The 19656-nt window shown below is 45.8% G+C and overlaps 1 protein-coding gene across 1 annotated transcript; it reads left to right on the top strand.

Annotated features, from left to right (window-relative positions):
- The first annotated feature begins 629 nt into the window (after positions 1-629).
- Positions 630-18854, top strand: WDR91 (WD repeat domain 91). The gene is made up of 15 exons (XM_041474441.1): positions 630-782; positions 2405-2584; positions 3570-3777; positions 4573-4655; positions 6787-6911; positions 8664-8841; positions 9105-9263; positions 11191-11390; positions 11844-11994; positions 13472-13566; positions 13875-14043; positions 14732-14840; positions 16260-16372; positions 17134-17331; positions 18210-18854. The coding sequence occupies exons 1-15, from the start codon at positions 660-662 to the stop codon at positions 18372-18374; spliced, it is 2256 nt and encodes a 751-aa protein (XP_041330375.1). The 5' UTR covers positions 630-659; the 3' UTR covers positions 18375-18854.
- The last annotated feature ends 802 nt before the right edge of the window (positions 18855-19656 follow it).

Raw genomic sequence — 19656 nt, 5'->3', positions numbered from 1 at the left:
TTCTTTACAACATAGAACATTTTTTTTTCCCAATAAACTGTGACACATTGGTGTGGGCAACGATACCAGACATACTCTTGCACGAGAGGGCCAGATCCAGGCCCAGCCGGGCCTGACACAGCCTGAGGCGCCCGCCTGGAAAGCCCTTCCCGGCTTTCCACTGGATTAATGCCCCCTGCCTCGCTACCGACCGCAAGCACAGCCCAGAGGTAAGAGTGCCCGCCCCTGCTGCTCCTTCTGAGGTCGGGAGGCACGGGCCGGCCGGGGGAAGCCCGTGAGGGGCCGCGCCGGGAGCCACTGGACGCGCCCGCTCGCTCCGTCTACCAATCCATCCACGCATCCACCCATCCATCAATCAATCCATTGGCACCGCCCGGGCCCCGCCCCCAACGCCGCCGCGCCTCTGCCGCCCGCGCCAAGCAACACCAGCCGCACGTGGCGGACGGCCAATCGGCACCCAGCCGGCTCCCGGCGGCGACCAATCAGAAGGCGGGAAAAACGCGGGCTCGACGCTCCAGCGGGGTGGAGCGTGGGGCAGGGAAGAGGCGGGCAAGGCACGCTGGGAGCTGTAGTCCCGTTTGGGGCTGGTCTGGGCCGGGCCATCCCCGCCCCGCCCCGCCCCCCGTGGGCGGGCGGTGCCGCGGCGCCGCGGGGCCCCCATGGCGGCGGCAGCGGAGCGCACGGACGAGCTGGTGCGGGAGTATCTGCTCTTCCGCGGCTTCACCGCCGCCCTGAAGCAGCTGGACGCCGAAATCAAGGCGGACCGGGAGAAGGGTTTCCGGGTGAGCGGCGACCGCATCCCCGTTCCCGGCGGGGCTCTGGGCGCGGGCGCACCCCTAGGAGGACGCGGGCCGCGGGCGCCGCTTCGCGCTCCAGGGGCTGGGCGAGGGGAGCGGGCCTGGCGCCCGGGGAGCCCTCGGAGCCTCCGCGCTTCCCCGGAGAGCGGGGCCCGGCCCCGCTGGGCTGGGCTGGGCTGGGCGCGGGGCCCGGCCGGCCGCACAGGCGGGACCCGCATCCCGGAGCCGCCCGGGCCGCCCTGCCCTGCCGCCGCTTAGGGACGCAGCCTCCCGGCGGGGCTGGAGCCGCTTGAAGGCTCCCCTCCCGCTCGGCTCCAGGGCGGCTCCATCCCCTCGCCTGCCGTGCGGCTCCGGCAGCCGCCCCCCGCCGCTCCCAGCCCGGCCCTGGGGGGACCCTGCGTCCGACCCGCGGGGACCGCCAGCGGATTCTCGGCTTCCAGGCGAGAAGAACCGAGGAGACCCGCGGACCGAGAGGGCAGGAAGACATTCCTTTGCCTGCATCTTTTCTCGGTCATGAGATTTTTATCCAGCGGAGCTCCGCTCGTTAGTTTGTATGTCTTGAGTACCAGCTGCCTTGGCTAACGCGTGGAGATCGGCGCAGAATTTGCCAGTCTCAGAAATACAGTTTCAGTCCATTGCGTGAGCTTCTTGTTCCTGTAGCAACAGTTTTGGGCACCGAAGGTAGTGCTTTGAACAGTCAGATTTTTCTTTGACCAGCAATGTAAGCACTACTTTTATCATTAATAAAGCATGTTGCTTTTATTTTTTAAAACACCCGTACTTTGCTGGTGACTTAATCTGAATTGTTGTCCAAGAAGGGTCTGCTGGGGTCACAAACTTCAGTTTTCTATATCTGAAGGATGCTACAGAGATAAAATTTGGGTATGTCCTAAGTGATGAGGGAAGAGCAAACCACATATTAAACAACCTTAGTTTAATTTTATATGGGATGCAGTTTTTTCTTTTTCTTATGCCTGTCTTTGCCGTCAGAAACCACTGAACAAAAAATCTATTCCCACACCACCATTTTGCCTTATTCATATTGCAGAAATGATTTCCAAAGAGACATAATGACAAAAAAATTCTTCTGCAAAATTTTATGCTTGCCTTGTTAGTAGATGATGTTACTAAAGATAAAGGTACTTCAAAAATTGCAATGGAGCAGAACTGACTTCCTCTTTCTGTTGGCTAAATGCAAGTATTTTTCCTTTTAGTCTAAAAATAGTACTTTTTTTCAGGTGCTGCACTTGAGTTTGAAATATTTAATCACATTATTTTTTTAAAAATTATTATCAACAGACTTTCAAAGGATGTGGAAAGTTTTGCTTACTTGCAAAAAAATCCATCAGTTGGGTTCAAGGAATGTGATATTTCTGTCAAAATCTGTTTGGCTATGCTCTGTCATATTTCTTTTTCCTTCATTTGCAAAGTGCTGCAGAGTGGAAGAACGCTAATGCAAAAATCAGAGTGTTTCCAGGATTAGAAAATAGCTAATGCATAAGCATTGCACAGTGAAAGCAGTTCAAGCTTCTGAGCACTAAGTTACGGAAAGTCTTGTGCCTCAAGAGCCCTCCCATGAGTGAAGTCTTCCCGTGTTGCCTCTTTAGGTGGATAAGATAGTGGAGCAGCTGCAGCAGTTTGTTCAGAGCTACGATCTGGCTGCCCTGCGGGATTACTGGAGCTATCTGGACCGACGCCTGTTCAGCCGTTTGGAAGACGTGTACCGGCCAACGGTGAACAAGCTGAAAACCAGCTTATTCCGGTACTACCTGGTCCATGCTATTCAGGTACTGCTTGATTTTTTGGCTACTTTATAAAGGTCCTGGTCTCTGAAACCAAAGCAGTAAACTGCCTTTGTGAGCCTGTGCCAGGCCTGCTGGGTTAGGAACAAGGAGTTCGTGTGTCATGGTCAGGAGTGTGGTGTGGAGTTTGATGCAGACTCACATGACAAGCTTGTGTGCAGGACAGGGAAACTCGGGCAGCAGGGAAACGTGGTTTGCTGGGTGCAAGGTATTCACACTCACATAAAGACAGGTTTCTCTCAGAAAGGATAACAGTACTGCTAGCTCAGTCCTGCTCAGTTAACTTAGATACTGGCAGAGAACACAAGGTTCAAACTGGAACAAGGAAATGTGGAAGAGAAAATAAATGTCTTTTTGCTTGCTTTGAATAGAACAGAAAATAATGAGCTTAAAGTGCAACAGAGATTTTTTCTGTTCAAACTCTGGGAATTCAATGGAGTATATTCTCCCCTTGATTCTTCTTGGTTCCATTTCGTGACTGAAGATCCAGGTGTTAGTGGAAGAGTCAAAATCTAATACATCTTTCTAGAAGTGTGCTTTTTCATGGTTTGTTTTGCCATGTGCTTACCCTGAGGTGTGACAGTCCTGTCTGAATAATGTGTCAGTTGGAAACCTTTTCAAGGTGCATGTGCTGTAGACTTAAGTAATTTGAATTATCCTTTGGTCCTGTATATGAATGCTCATGTCAGTGCACTCTGCACTGGTCTAACTGAAACCAGTGTGTTTGGTTCAGTTGGTCTCAGCCTTTAAACAGGATTCTGGTGACTAGAAAGAAGGTTGGATTAAGTGCATTTGTGAGCTTCCCCTGCCATATTTGGGTTTCTTTTTCTTCCTGGTGAATCTGTAACTAACCGCTTGATGTGTCAGGGTGGTGAAAATAGTTGTGTTCATAACAAAAAGCAAATGTTTCTCCATCTAATCTGGTGGCATTAACGGAAGTGTGAACCCTGTTCTTCTTGCTGTGTTTCAGAATGGCCGCAATGACAAGGCACAGGAGTTTTTCCTCAAGCAGGCCTCCGAGCTCCAGAACCAGGCAGAGTGGAAGGATTGGTTTGTCCTGCCCTTCCTCCCTGCTCCAGACTCCAACCCCACCTTTGCTACCTATTTCTCACGCCAGTGGGCAGATACATTCATCGTGTCTCTGCACAACTTCCTGAGCGTCTTATTTCAGTGCATGCATATCCTTCTTTGCAGCTTTGCAATCTCCCTTGCCCTGGTGTTAATCTTTCAACAGTTATGCCAAGGATATAATACTATGGAACTTCCTGCTTTCAGGTGATTTTTTACAGCCAGGACTTAATAGAAGTTGGTGTTTACCAGAGGGTGTTACTGCTAGTAATAATAGTTACTGCTCAATTATCTGATGATATGTTGTATTCCCTGAGCAAAACAATTGTGGTTGTCGGTGGTGCTGAATCATCCCGATGCTAGTGACTAGAAATCTTGTGCACATCTTGTTCTGAAATGGTTTTACTCTTTGCTTGACATAGTACAAAACAGTCATACAACCTTGGGTCATAATCCATAACTGTACTGGCATCTTCTGTTAGATCCTTCTTTGGGTACATTATGTTCACAACATTGCCTAGTGACAGCTCATTATAATAGAGCAGTTGATTTTTGGCAGGAATAAGTTTTTAGCGGCATGCTACAGAGTTCTGTCTTGTTTGGTGATGATGCTGCAGCTGGAATACAGCTCATCTTGAACTGTTTCTTCAGTGTACAGTAAAGCAGTAATAGAACCCGTCTTGCCCTCCACTTCTGACTCTAAAAAGAAATAATCTAAAAATCCTTGCAAAGTCCACATGAAATAGTTTAGCTGCTAATCTTCTGGTCGTGCACATACTTTTTGCTAATTTTATGGACTGGTCAGCTTTGTTTTTACAGAGAAATGGCCAGTACGGAGTGCTGGCTTTTAGAATTAAGCCAGGTGCACACAAGTTATTGCCTTGATTTTCTTTAACATTGCTTACCAGTTCCAGTCATACTGAACTTTGAAGCTGAATGTCTCAGGACCAGTCTCATACAAGAAGAAAATGAATCGTTGCGGCATAAGGTCAGAACTGAGATCACTCTTTAGCTGCTGACTGTGTGATGTGAGTTTTGTAAAATTGATTCCATCCATTTGAGAACTTTGTTCTGTTTGGTGCAGTTATTCTAAGGCAGATTCTTTAAGTCTTTTGATTTATTTTGATTTATCTTTCAGTTGTTTCCAGCAAAGTTAGGATTGTGATCATATTGTGAAATGTCTGTTTAGGATATTCCTGTCCCTCTGCTGAAGGTGATTGTCTCCCCTCCCTGTGCTGTCTGACAGGTGACTGCATACTATACAAACTCATTTTCTGTTACACTGCAAAGTCAAAACAAGGTGAAACTGGCAGCGGGTTAGGGATGTATGTTGTAGAGTTATAGAATGGGTTGGAAAGGAAGTATGGCTGATTTTGTGAATAGTATGCAATCACTTCCAGATTTTAGCAGATAGAGAAACAGAAGCAATAGAAATGGTTAGTAAATTCTGGCAGAGACAGAAACTGTTACTTCTGAAATGGCCCCTTCACCATGTTTGATATGTACTTAAAGCAATTTAGACCAGCTAGTGGAAATATTGTGAATGTCTGTTTCCCAAGTCGAGATCTTACAGTAAACCATAAGAAGGGTCTGTTAGTTCAGAGAAAGTGTTGCCCAGCTCCATGTCTTGTGTTTGACAGTGTTATCAGCAGATACTTAGGGAAAGGGTATAACATGGGTCAGTCCTTTCCACATATAACTTCTGTTAGAGAAATGTGTGAAATCTGAAGTTTAAGATTTAAACTCTAGATCATATGTGGATGGTCACATGCAAGTAGGAAGGATTATTCATGTAAGCAGAACTTTAATTTCGCTTCCTCAAACATACCAAGAAAAGCTCTTTCTGTATAAATATTTCAGTAAAGTTTGTGCTTTACCTCCTGTGTTACAAAACATTGTTGTATGTTGTGTTTTCTGTTTGTACTGTTTTAATAGCTGTTCAACACTGTCCTAGAAATAGAAGTAAAATAGAATAATTGATTTCAAAAAAGGAGGCCGTTTTTCAGGAAAAAACCCAAGATTTGTCACTGTGTACTGTATGGAGTTAGAAGGTCAGTCAAACATTGACAGGAGGGTTCTGCAAAGGTGGTCAGTGAATAGGGACAGAGGATGAGGTATGTTTTGCAACAGAGCTTTTATTTCCTCAAATTTTGTATTTACTTTTAGTCAGAATAAACCTATGGTTTGTGTTTTGCATGTTGGCTGATACCATTTGCAGTCTGGATAAAAGTTTTTTGGCAAATCAACAGCAGTAAAACTGGACTTTCCCTTTTAGTCAACTCCTCAGGTCAGAGGGGGAACCAGCGACCTCTAGAATACAGGTTTTAAGAAAGGATGCCAATAAATAGTGATGCTAGCTGAAATTAAGTAGTGATTCTGTTCTATTCTGCTGAAACAATGCAAATACATAAATAGTGAGCTAGATTTCTAAAGCTCATTTTTCTTCCTGTATTTTCTTTCCTTAAATATTGTGTTAAAAAGAAAAATAAATATATCTGAAAAACAAATGTACAGAAACAGAAAAGCCTGAGGAACTCTTTGTGTAAGAGTCACAGGCATAAACCACATCTGTTCCATAAAGCTGCATCCTGAGGTTCCTCTCTACTAAAGGGAAAAAGAGATGGTTTTCTTTCTCCATAATGTGGAGATAAATCTCACTGTCATGCTTGGGAAGGAGTTGCACAGGGTATGGAGCTGGATTTCAGGCTGACCTGGTTTCACTGACCTTGGTGCACCCTGCCAGTTGAGCAAACCCTTGGCTGTGGGAAGAAGATTACCTTGTAGGCTCTGTGCCTGCATTGCCCTGGCCTCAGACTGCCTGCAGGAGAGGGGCTGTAAGCTCTGCCCTGCCCAGCTCTTGTTTCCCAGCACCACTAATGTCCCACAGCCAGCCCCAGGAGAGGAATGAAGGGCTTTAAGTAGGCTCCAGTTTCATGTGCCTAAAGTACTAATTGTTTTGACTAATTGGACTAATGTGGTGCTCAGCCAGTCAGAGCAACTTTTTTCCTTCCCCGCCCTTCTAGAGCTGTTGAAATAAAAGGAGTAAACAACTTCAGTGAGTGGGAAGGAGGTGAATCTCAGTGACCCTGTGTTTACTTGGCTCTTTTCTCCTGTCCTAGCTGTTTGCTCTGCAGGCTGAATCCTCCCGCATGAAGAAAGAGGAATTGGAGGTGGAACAAGCAGTAATGCATCACAAGCTGCCTGCATATGTGGCCAACATGGATCGACTAGGGGACTCTGAGCTGTGAGTGCCTGCAGGAGAAGAGCTGGCGACAGGCTCTGCTGCTTTTGTTGGGTCAGGGAGGTTCCTGGAGGGTCATTTCCATGTGCACTGCCCTGGGATTCAGTGCAGAAAGACATCCAGGCAGACATTATGGTGACCTAAGTAGGTTTAATGGAATTCATGACAGGTGTCTCTCCCATCTTTTGGGAGGTTCTTGAAAACCAGTGAGAGCCCAAGCACGCATGGAAGTGATTCTGCTCTGCTGCCATTATTACACCAAGGTGTTCTGGGCATCCAGGGCACTGGCAGCAGTGCAGTACCTGCAGTATTGCTCAAATGAAGTGGATTGGCTCCTGATTCCAATTTACTTGAGTGCCTGCAGTGCCATAGGTGAATGCCCTGTGTTGTTTTGTACTGTTATTTACTGTATGACCCAAATGGATTCTTCTTACACAGAGATGTTTTCTTGCTTTTGCAAAGTCAAGGGAAAAGGAGCTTCTCTTCTGTGAGGCTCAGATTTCCCCATGAACTTGCTGCAGTTAAAAGTGTATTTTGTGTCTACATCTACTTTGTGCCTATCTCTGGAAATTAGGCAACATACACAGTGATACAGCTTCTTTAACTGTTATTTTTTTACCCCAGGACAGGAATAGGATTGATTAAACTATCCTGTTGCCAGTGACAGATAGAAGTTGTAGCAGGTACTACACACAGAATGTTTTAATCTAAAATTTGTCTGATTAAATAGACTAAGTGTTTATTGAACTATCTTGGGGACAGCTCTGCAGTCTTTGCACAGTACAGGCTCCAGAGTTTAGTTTGTGATATGTTTTTTTTTAACTCTCTGGAAAGCCCTGATGCTATCCACATGGATGGAGGAGTGTGACATGAGGGATGGGGTAATTTATTCCTGTATTTATTTTTGTCCATTTGAATTAGAAAAACTTGCCTAAGAAGTGGCATTTCTTGCATGTGCAGCTTATCTCTTAGTCTGGGGACCAGTTCAGTTGCTTATTTTTGTGTCTCTGCTTAACTCAAAGCCCAGCTTTGGTAGAATAGTTCCATCCTTGCAGAGTGGATCGAGACAGTGAAGATTATTGTATTCCCCTTGCCCTTGCTGCCACTCTGCTCTCAGAGGAAGCTGTAGCACAGTGAGGTCAGACAGTTATGTTCTGGGAAGCAGCTGCTGCTCTTGGCATTGTGGACTGAGAAGGGAGGTGTTTATAATCATAGAAATGGTCTGTAGCTCTCTTATTTCCTTTGGGTCTGGATTTTGAGATATTGAAGGCTTGTGCCATAAAATTGTTGAACATAACCTGCTGTTTATCAAAGCGTGTTCAGTGAAATACTGGATGCTGAATGTCTCTCAAAGTAGGTCTGTTTTATGCTTTGAATTGGGAATCCCATCTTAATAAGTTCTACAGCAATCTGAATTCCCCTGCCTTTCCCTTAGAGTCTTTCTAAACAAACCAGATGGAGTGGAAGGAGTTTTAGGTAGTTCTAAAGCGGATTCAGCAGCAGTTTGAGCTCACTGTCTCAGTGGCATCTCTGAGAAGTGAGCTTTTGGTTACAGTAACTGTAATGACCTGCTCCAGGCACTAAGAGGATATCTTCAAATAGGGTTTTACTGCATAGTGGTGCACTGGCTTGGAAATGAACATCTGTCTTCCAGTGGTTCAAACAGCTGCCACTTCACTCAGCTGGGTGGTCTTTGGGCAGGTTGCCTTGCTACACTTTCATATTCTGTTTGGTGGTGTTTTGTTTTTTCATTAGTGATATGACCTGCAATCAGAGGAGTACAGCACATTCTCTTCAGTCCCGCGGAGGCTTTCTGTCCTCCTTTCTCTCCCAAAGTAAAAAGGGCCCTTCCAGACCAACCCATTCAAGTGGGGCTTCTCCAGTGCAGACTAGCAGTATGCTGCTAGTGAAGAAAGAACCAACAAATCACCAGGTAATCCTCAGCTGAAAGTTGCTCAGTCTCCAAGGAGTTAACTTGCGCCACGGCACTGCTCCAAGCTTCTGCTTCCACCTGAAAAATTAAATGTCCTGCCTTGCAAATGTATGCTGGGCCTGAATGCAGCACAAGAACAGCTATTGTTAACTAAGAGTTTGTGGAGCCCTTGCAGGTGCTCTGTTGCTTTGCTACTTCTTTTGCTCTTTGTTCTGCAGCCTACTGGAAGCATAACTTTGCCCAGTCACTTCTCTGCTTTCCAGGGTGCCAAAGGAAAAGAAGGAACCGTGAGCTCTAAGGATGGGAAGAGCCACTTCAGTGGTTTAGTGGCAGGCGAGTCCAGCTCCCTGCAGCAGCGGCAGAAGCGCTTGCAAGAGCATGGGAAAGAAAGGAAGGAACTGTTGTCAAAAGGGACCTTCCAGGTACTGGTCAGCACTGCAGGGCTGGGAAGCAGAAGGCTTGTATTTCTGTAAAACTAAGGGGTAAAACAAGTGCAAGTGTTTCCTTTAAGCTTCGGAATTGCTAGTTAGAAATAACTGTATCAAAGGTTCATGTCTGTAGTTAATCAACTCCTTCTTCACTTGGTTTATTTCTGTGTCCCTGGAAGTTAATCAGTGTTGGCATTTCAGGTGGAAGAATTGTCTATTGTCTCCATGCTTTTCACCGCCTGCTCCTGAGGCTTCACTGAGGATTCATTCGCTTTTAATGATTGTGTTTAAATACCTTCTTAAAATCCCTATTTCTCATTGGTAATGAGCTTGGCTCACTCATCCAGCAAAAGTGGATGAGTTCTCTTCCTGTAGGTTCTTGTGCTGATTTTTACAGGCTCTGTGTGGGACAATGAATACTAATATAAAATTTTCCTGGATAGGAATGGAACTTGCTTTCCTAGCAACATTTGCTTCTTGGAGTTTTTTGTACTTTATTGTTGCAGTTTTACCTGGGGGTGTGCCCTGTTTTAAAATCTAATGAAATAATAAAACTGTGTCCTGGATTTTAACTGCTGAAGGTCAGCACACTACTTCTGTACACCTGTGTGTTGTCTGGCTTTCAGCAGCCATCTTGTCAAAAAATACAGAGCACAGGCAGCATCTCAGCCATTGTTATTTTGTCTGTATGAGGCATTCTGCCTTGTGGAGAGGCAGTGCTGAGGGACTGTTGCCTGTTGGCCAGTGTGTGGCTGTTCTGTGTGTGGGAGTGCTGGTTAAAGAGATGTTACTCTATCAATCAGCATTCAAGGCCTTCAGAGAACCTTTTTATTCATGGTTCATCTAAAACACTTTCACATTGGTTGGAAAACTGCAAAGCCCAATTTCCCAGTAAGTTTCCTTTCACTTCCCTTTTTCTAGACTGTTCCGTGTTAAGGCAGTGATTTTTGGGCTGTGTAAAGATTGGTGCTCTTGAGGAAGCTTGATGCTCTTTAACTTGTCTCAAAGCATGTGAGCAAAAAGGAAACTGAAAGCGGCACTGTTTTCTTTCACAGGAGTGTCATTCACTGTAACTAGCAGACTAATTACTGGATTTGTTTCCCAGTCTTTTCCAGCTCTGTGATTTCAGATGATTTCATTATGCAGTGCTTGATCCATTGGTCCTGATGAGAAGCTACTGTAAATTAGGCAAGCATGTGTTACAGAACAGGAATTCATAACCATCAATACCAATACCATTTTGGGGACACTTAACTTTCAGAGGATGCTTTATGAAAAGAATGCTAGCAGATGGTTTTCCACCTTATGTGCTGTATCTGCTTCTTGTTCAACTTCTGGTGGCAAGGGAAGACTAAGCTGTTTCCAAATATTTCTGCAGTGCAGATCTTATCCAGATACTGTCACTTCCTAAAACTCCCTTTATTCTGTCTGCCCTGTCAAATTGGGTTTTAAGCTTTTGGACTCATGTGTCAGCTCTACTGGGGCTTGAGAGCCAAGTTTTTGTACAGTTTGCTGAACTGCATATTATACAGACTTAACTTATATTGCTGAATGCAAGAATTCCTGGAAATGTTGATTTTCTTGTGAATCTGTGCTCTAATGGCATATAAATGGGCCTCTGATATTGGCTGAGGTATGCCAGAAATATTGCAGTTCTTTTAATTCTTACAGGAAAGTATGTAGCTGGGCACTTGGAGTGGGATATAAGGGACTCAACAACTAAGCAAGTCATACTAAATAGTGCAGTTGTGCAACACATGGTCCTTGTACTCAGAAAGATCCCTGGCAGAAGGAGTGTTCGGCTGACAATGCTTCGATTTTGTTGCAGTTTGGTTTTTTTTCCCTCCCAGCAGGCTGGGGTAGCTGAGGAGCTTGATATGGAGCTGCTTCCTTGTATTTCACACAGGATTTCTTCCTTCAGGGCCAAAGTGCTGAGAAGAAAACAGATACTAACACAGCTGAGGCAGAACCATGCTCAGAGCTGCACGCTGAGCAAACAGAGACTTCAACCAAAATGCCTGGCAGCAGTGCAGAGGCTGTGGGGGTTCGGCAGGAGCAGCCTTTCATCGTCCTGAGCCAGGAGGAGTATGGGGAGCACCATTCATCCATCATGTACTGCAGGTAATGCACTGGCAGAGGGGGCTGTCCTGTAGAAGCCTCTGCAGAAGGATCAGCTGTGTCTGCCCTCTTTCTCCCAGCCTCTGTTGTGTCCAGCACATTGGGCATGTACTCGCAGTTTTTGGGCTGTCAAGTTGGTGTCACTGAAAGTAGCATGTAGCTTGTGCTACATGTGAGAAAGGACAGAGATTTTTGGACAGAAATATTTGTGATTGGGCAATGCCAGCCAGGAAGAAAGTCTTTTGGAAAGCAGGTATTGTTTAAGGGCATTATGCTTTATGTCTGGAGCTTAATGTGCTTTGTTGTGCCACTTACTGTGAAGTGAGCAGGAAGTAGTGGAAAGAAGTTCTAATTCCTGCAGAAGGAGCTGGTGTGTGGCCAGGAAAGGAAGGATTAGTGGGTTAATCTAAGAGTTTGAGGGAGAAGAATATCCCATCAGTTTCATTCTACACACAGGGTTGATTGTTCTGGACGGAGGGTGGCCAGCTTGGATGTGGATGGGGTTATCAAAGTCTGGTCTTTTAACCCCATAATGCAAACGAAAGCTTCGTCCATTTCCAAATCTCCGTTGCTGTCCCTGGAATGGGCCACCAAGCGTGATCGGCTGGTGAGTAGTCTGCGTGTGGAAGCACAGCAGGTGATTTGGGGCTCTCTTGTTACGAGTTGCATGTTCACTTCTAGACAGCTCTGCTGTGGATAAGATTGGGGCAGCAGTTAGTTTCCACTTTTAGTGGGACACAGGGAACCAAAGCCTCTAGGGTCTAAAAAGAACTAAAGGAGTGAGTGTATGCTTTGTACTGAGCAAGGAGTTCACCACTGCTTGCCCTGAAACAGAAATTCTGAAGTGCAGTGTGGGTACAGCTGCAGGATAGAAGTAGTGCCTTTGAGAGAATTGCCTGTCTTCACACAGATCACATAGCACCTTGTAAAGACAGGCAGAGGCAACTGAGTCCAGCAGCCTGTGGGAGGCCTGCAGCAGAGAGCTGTGGACCTTTAGTCATACCCTGAGCCAGCAGCAGAGAAGGGGAAACAGAGTCGTGAGGGTGGCATTTTACTTGTGCATAAAAAAGTGTGAAAAAAGCTCCATGTCCAGTTCTAGACTGGTGTCTTAAGAGCTGAGAGTTTGTGTGTGCATGAGGAGCTTGGAGCTTGTTTAAATAACATGGCAGTTTAAATGTTTCCTATATCCCTTTTTCTCTAGTTCTGTTACTAGAGAGGAGCCTTAAATTTTACAAATTCCTGAGTCCTTGAACTGCTGCTACTGTTTCCTGCCCTCCCTTGGCAGATACAGGGCTGTATGAGAAGGCTGGCTTGCAAATGAGGCAGTATTTTTTTGCATTTTGGCTCTGACTATGTGTGGTTTGCTAACCCCAAAATGCCACCTGTGAAGAGCTGATTCTACAGCTTGTCTCTTCTTTGACTTTTAGAAAGCAAGTTGTCAATGCAGTTGTTGCTCTTTGTTGTGATGGTGTTTCTTCTGCTTTGGGGAATTAATTTCCTTCTTGCTAATGGAAAGATTCTTGATTCTGAAATACATGTAGGATTCACCAGCAAATTAGGCACTGAAGTGACAAAGATCTGGCTTGCTCAATTTTCTTTTATAATGCTTCTCTCCATGACTTAAATTTTAATTGAAATTGTAACACCACTGATAAAGCATGTGTGAGCTCTTCTGGATGATTTTATCCTCCCATGGGTGAAAGGAGTTGGCTTCTCCTTGATTTTTTCTTTAGCACACAGTTACCAATCTTAAGCGTCTCTTTCCTTGGAACCCTAGATATTGAGACTCCATACATGTTTTTCATCCCATAGAGTTGAGCCATGATCTAGAAAGTGGTGTTTATTCCTTGGTGCCTATTAGATCTTTTTCTCACTGGGAATCGGGGTTTTTACTCTGACTTCTGTGGCTTTGGGGTAGTCCTACTCAGTGTGATTGCACAGGAAGACAGGATGTACCATTATGGAGTAATATAAATATTGCTGTCTGAATGCGTAAATAGAAAAAAAATTACTAAGTCTTGTTGGCCAGCATCATTGTACTCCTCACTCACACTCTTTCCATCTACTTCCTTGCTGGTTTCAAGCTATTGCTTGGCAGTGGGGTCGGGACAGTTCGTCTTTATGACACAGAAGCAAAGAAGAATCTCTGTGAAATCAGCATTGATGAGGACATGCCCAGGTAACTCTGGAATACTGATTTTTGCATATAAATATAAGTAAATGGTGTTGGCTTTAATAGTAAGCATCTTCCTGCTGCTTTTCTGCAACTGCAGGACTACCCAGCCTTCATCTAGAGGGCAGTCCCTGCCTGAGCAGTGTAAAACTGTTGAGGTAAACGGGAGACACTCAAAAACTAAGCACATCAATCTGCCCTCCTTTACAGTGCACCCTGTCTTGCAGACTCTTAATGGGAGAGCTTGTAGGTGAGTGTTTTGCTCGAGGCAGCTGCAGGAGAGAGGTGATTCAGACCATGTGCCTGTGTTTCAGGATCCTCTCGCTTGCCTGCAGCCCAAGTGGTGCCTCCTTCGTGTGCTCTGCAGCAGCCCAGAGCCCTGTCTCCCACATTGACTTCTCAGTAATCAACTCTGGGGGCAAAAGCATGAACCAAGTTCCTGGGAAGCTGCTGCTGTGGGACACTAAGACGATGAAACAGCAGGTACTTGCTGGGTTTCTTTCTTCTGTCAGTCTGCTTGCTGAGAATGAGTGTCTTCTGTTTCAGTGTCTAGGAGCCCTCATTCTAAATTATGCTGACTTTCTTTTCAACACCCTTCTTTTTCCTCCTTCCTCCTTTCCCCTCTGTCACATTCAGGATAAAAACAAATAATGTAAGTAGCTGCTGGATTGGGTGAAGTTTTTTGTTTTATTGGTGTGTTGGGATTTTTCTGAGGAATTCTTCAGAATAGTCCATGGCCTTGTTTCTATCCTGGCTGCACAGTTTGTGACTGGAAGTATCCCAAGTGGATTGAATGATGCTTTGCTGAGGCTTTCTCCAATTGAGCTGTACTGAAAGGTTTTCGTTGCTGCTGTTTCCCTTGCCTTCCCTGTTTTTAAGTGAAGTGCTGTCCCTGACATGTAGGAGAAAGCAACATACTCAAGCTAATGCCTGCCAGAAGCTGGTTTTGCAACCTTGAGGCCATGGCCAAGAAAGCTGTGGCTTGGCTGAGGTGAATTGCTGGTTTAGTGTCACAGTAAAATGCTGCTGCCAGACCTTGAAGTCTGTAGTCATCAGAGGTGTAGGGCTCCAAACCAGAGTTCTTGTTACTAAATACCATCTTTCTTCCTTCCCCTGGAGTTCAACGCCTCCAGCTCCATTTCTCAGCATTAATGCAGATTTTCCCTTCCAGCTGCAGTTCTCCCTGGAGCCTGAGCCCATTGCTATTAACTGCACAGCCTTCAACCACAATGGCAACCTTCTGGTCACCGGGGCTGCAGATGGGATTGTTCGTCTCTTTGGTACAGTGCAAAGGGACCTGGGGGTATTGGTGATAGCCAGCTGTGAGGCCAGGTGGCCAAGACTGGCATCTGGGCTTGTATCACAAATAGTGTGGCCACAGGATGAGGGAAGTGCTCCTGGCACTGCTGAGGTTGCACCTCAAACAGCATGTTGGGTTTTGGGCCCCTCGCTGCATGAAAGACATTGTGGGGCTGGAGCGTGTCCAAAGAACAAAACCAAAGCTGGTAAAGGGTGTGGAGCACATGAGGAGTTGGCTGCAGGAGCTGAGGTTCTTTAGCTTAGGGAAAAGGAGACTGAGGGGACACCTCACTGCTTTCTACAAGTACCTGCAAGGAGATTGTAGCCACGTGTTGATCAGTCTCTTCTCCCAGGTAACAAGGGATCAGACAGGAGGAAACAGTCTCAAGCAGCATCAAGGGATGGTTATATTGGATGTTAGGAAAACTTCTGTCACCAAAGGCATTGTCAAACACTGGAACAGGCTGTCCAGGAAAGTGCTGGAGTCACCCTCTCTGGAAATATTTAAAAGATGTAACAGATGTGGCACTTAGGAGTATAGTTTAGTGGTGCAGTTGACAGTGTTAAAGTAACAGTTGGGCTTGATTATTTTGGAAGTCTTTTCTAACTTAAATTTTTCTGTGAAAATGAGTAGTGAGGTGGTCCCTAGTCCTCAGTTGGCTGCCCATAGCAGGGAGGATATGCTTGGAGACCAAGGTGGAAGCTGTTGTCTCCACAGGAGCTCTCAGGAGTGAATTGACATAGACTTTTTCTGGAGAACATTGGCTGGAGACCCTGGTAGTGCTGCTGGATTTGTTGCTTGTCTCCTGCTGAAGAGGACAGTGAATTTGCTCTTAAGCCATGTGGTCTTGTGCTGTGCCAGATAGCAGTACCACTAGAGGCTGGGTTGTGAGGAAAGCAATTAATGTGAGACCTTCCATTTAAATGCAAGGGCTTCACATCAGTCCTCCTTTTGGGAGCAATTTGTGTTTCTCAGGTTTTTGTTCTCTTCAGCCTGTCCTTGCAATAAAGGCAGTTCAGGCCTCCTACCTTTGAATGGGGAATCTGCTTCTGGCACAGGTGGAGGCTGCAGTCCCAGGTCTTTGGGAGGACAGAGCAGTCAGCAACTGGGAGGATGGGCAGGATAACAAGGGGAGGAGGAGGGCCAGTGGTGCTTGGATGCAGAATGCCTGCAGTTGACAGCGTGTGAGCAGCCCCATAGAGTCCAGTAATTATAGACAATGATTTTTGTGTCCAAAATGACAGCAGGAGTATAGGCACAGGGTGCTGGGACTGGATTGGGCTCCCCCAGGCTGGTTTGGAGGGCTGGCACAGAGACATCAGGAACATAAAAGGCCTCCCTCTCTTCACCTCAGCTCTGTGTGAGTACAGGGAGTGTTCAGTACTGGTTCTCCCCTCAGATATGCAGCAGCACGAGTGCGCCATGAGCTGGAAGGCACATGATGGGGAAGTCTACTCCGTGGAGTTCAGCTATGATGAGAACACAGTCTACAGCATAGGCGAGGATGGCAAGGTAGGCTATGGATCACCTCCTACTGCTCAGCTGGCAGAGTGGTCACTTCTGGAGTCTTCTCTGTATCGTGGGGACAATTAAAATACGCTCAGATTCTGGATGAAACATGGGCTGCTAACTGCAGTCTTAGATGTGCAGTACCACCCTGCTCCATGCAATCTGCAGAGAGAGTGGCTGAAAAATATGTTAATAGTTGGAGCTGTCTTTGACCTTGTGTGCAAATCCTGCTGTTGGTGACATCCCTTTTCTAGACAGTCTGTGTGAGGATGACCTTTCTCTGACCCTGAGATGACCACATTTGAGATCTGGGATTCACAGGGAAGCATGTCCTTGACCACTTTGCATTAATCTCATCAGCAGCTCCCTTTACAATTGTTATTGTAATTGTCATTATTGCTTATAATAAACACCTCAATTTCTGCAGTTCCTCAGTCTTCAGCAGTAGGGGTGTGGGTCAGTGAGTGACCTTGGCTGAGGAGTTAAGCAAGTTCTCACCAGAGTACTGCATGCAGTGTGGAAGGACACATAGGCAGTAGTGCTTGAGGAAGGCAGAGCATATCTTTGCCTGGATAGACAGAACTCTTACAGCCTTTGCATCCTGGGCTTTATTCATATAGCCACTTAGGTACAGATGTGAAAATGCTATCTTCTGTTTGTGAGGAATACCCACTATTTTGCTTAAAAGCAAAAAAAAAGGCAACTCTATTTGCATCCCAGTCAATTCCATTTTAAGCTTTTGTCATCTCTTTTTCTCATTCTAGTTTATTCAGTGGAATATCCATAAAAGTGGCTTGAAGGTGTCTGAGTATGACCTTCCCAGGGAGGCTACAGGTCCTTTTATTCTGTCTGGATACAGTGGCTACAAGCAAGTCCAGTTCCCACGAGGACGGCTTTTTGCTTTTGACTCTGAGGGCAATTACATGTTGACATGTTCTTCTACTGGGGGAGTAATTTTTAAGGTAAGTCTGAGAAGTGATGGGGAGTGCTCTTAAGTATCCATACAAACTTATGCTAATTACAAGGGTGCAACAGCAGCCACTGGAAGTTCTTAAGCAGCACATACCCATCCTGGCTCTGCCAAAGCTGCTGCTCAGTTTCACACAGTGTGCATTTTAGTAGTGTGTAGTCCTACAAGTGTTTTTAGCAAGTGTTTGGGTCCTACAGCTCGAGTATTGGTGCTCTTTCTTAAAGCCTAACTTTTAGTGTCCAAGTGACTAGGACAAAGTTTTAATTACTTTTTTAATATATGGATGCATGCCAGTTCAGTGCAAAATGTATCATTGTTGACTGGTGCTCATGTTCAATCTGCCTTCTGTGCCTGGTGATTCTGTTAGAGCCAGCCTGATCCTCTTCCCTTACCGTGTACTGAAATTAAACAAAGGGTAAGGCTGAATGGTTCTGAGTGCCCAAATTTCTATGCTTCAGTAACAATTGTTGCTGATCACATGCCCATGCTCTTGCAAGGCAGATTAGATGGAATTTTTACTTTGCATCTGGGGCACTCAGAGCACTTGAACTAACATGAGCTACAGCTTAGGCTTATGTGCTTCTCATCAGTGTATGCCCTTAGCCTGCCTTGTTCAGTTACTGCAGTTCAGTTGATGTCAAAAGTTGAGCTGCTTGAGAGCACATGCTTCTGTAGTGAGACTGGAAGCTTCCTTTCCTGTTTGTGCTACACACATCTCAGTATCTCTCTGATTTTCTGCTTACTTAGCATGCTTTCTGCATGCTCTTAGAGATACAGAGTCTCTGTCAGGCTTTGGCTTGTCTTGTCGGGTGCATTGCCCCCACTGCAGAAATGTACCTCCCTAAAATCTTATGCTTTCCTTCTTTTTAGTTAAATGGTGAGGAAAAGGTTCTGGAGAGCTGCCTTTCCCTAGGAGGACACCGAGCTCCTGTTGTCACAGTGGATTGGAGCACAGCCATGGACTGCGGGACCTGCCTCACTGCTTCTATGGATGGCAAAATTAAATTAACAACCTTACTGGCTCAAAAGTCTTAACCTGGACAGTACTGAAGGGGGAAAGAGCAATAGAGCTGACAAAACCAGTGTTAACTCACAGGAACAAACTGCATGGGAGAGAAGGCAAAGCAAAGTCCCTCTTCTCATTGTAGCTTTTGCCTCTTGATAAATACATTTGCCAAACCACTGTGCAACAGAATGCCAGTATGGGACTGGATCAGTGGCAGCACTGAAAAATAAGTCTCCACTAATCCATTGTGGCAGCTGGACTTCCCTCTGTTAGGGAGTCTTGAGTAGCACGTGGCTAAAAGGCTGTGGTCACGTCAGGGTTCTGCAGAAGGTGAGGCTGGAGGAAGCAAGCATGAGGCAGCACAGTGCATGACAATAAGATGACTCAAACTGGAAGGGCTGATGAGAAACCAGAGTATTCTTTGGGTATAACATTTGTTGTTACAATTTTGTTAGTTTGTTTTTATTTGTTTTTTTTTTTTTCCTGTAAAAAGAAAATATTCCCTTGCATTTGAACTCTATGCTTTGTTTAGCAGCTGCTGCAAAACATGGAGGGTGGTGAGGGCAGTGATGTACCAAGTCTCCTGCATGCAGAAAAGCTCTTGTGTTTTCATCAGGTGCTTCCAGCACCACATCTGCACACCATGGCGAACCAGACATCCAGGAACAAAACCAACTGTGTTTGCTTGGATGTATTGTGTTACCTTGCCACAGGTATCTGCTACCAACCAGAGCAGAAATCCTGAGTCAGACTTTGAAATACTTGTGTTGGAGTTCAGAAGCTACATAATGCCTAGCAGCTACCTGAGGGTGGATAGGGGGAGGGAGGCCAAGACCAGTGTGGCCCTGTATGGGGCTCTCTGTCACTGGAGCTGTCTCTCCCCCTAAGCCCATCAGCATCAGGGCAAGTGCTGTGCTCAGGTACTGCATAGTCTTTGAATGGACTCAGCAGATACATTTCATCTGCTTACACATTGCCATGGAGCTTTCTGCTGCTTATGTCCTTGGCCTGTATTGGGAGTTTGTGGTACTGTTGTTCCTTGGCAGAGCATACACTCTGCTGGAAAATAAGCAGCCATTCATGAGCCATATGGGTAGCCATTCTCATAGACAGCTGTTCAAGGATAACACTGCTGGATACTGAAATCCTCACTACAGGCATGTTCGTGTTACAGGTACCTGTTGTCCATGGAGTAACTTGTTCCTGCTGACTACACTCATGTGATAACCCCACCTTCCGTTCTCCAAGATTACAGGTCTCCTGCCAGACTGACATCGAAGTACAGGGTTTCCACCTCAGAGGGATGTGATA

This window comes from Pyrgilauda ruficollis, unplaced genomic scaffold (assembly GCF_017590135.1).
Source record: "Pyrgilauda ruficollis isolate IOZ18807 unplaced genomic scaffold, ASM1759013v1 scaffold32, whole genome shotgun sequence".
In the NCBI taxonomy this organism is placed as follows: domain Eukaryota; kingdom Metazoa; phylum Chordata; class Aves; order Passeriformes; family Passeridae; genus Pyrgilauda; species Pyrgilauda ruficollis.
Note: the sequence above shows the minus strand (reverse complement) of the source record. Positions and strands in the feature narration are given on the sequence as shown.

What these genes read in the sequence shown, in the direction of transcription:
- WDR91 (XM_041474441.1), top strand. Translation starts at nt 660, where the DNA reads ATGGCGGCGGCAGCGGAGCGCACGGACGAGCTGGTGCGGGAGTATCTG. An exon ending in CGTCTTATTTCAGTGCATGC is followed by an intron (nt 3,778 to 4,572) that starts ATATCCTTCTTT and finishes AACATTGCTTAC; the next exon opens with CAGTTCCAGTCATACTGAAC. An exon ending in CCACCAAGCGTGATCGGCTG is followed by an intron (nt 11,995 to 13,471) that starts GTGAGTAGTCTG and finishes GCTGGTTTCAAG; the next exon opens with CTATTGCTTGGCAGTGGGGT.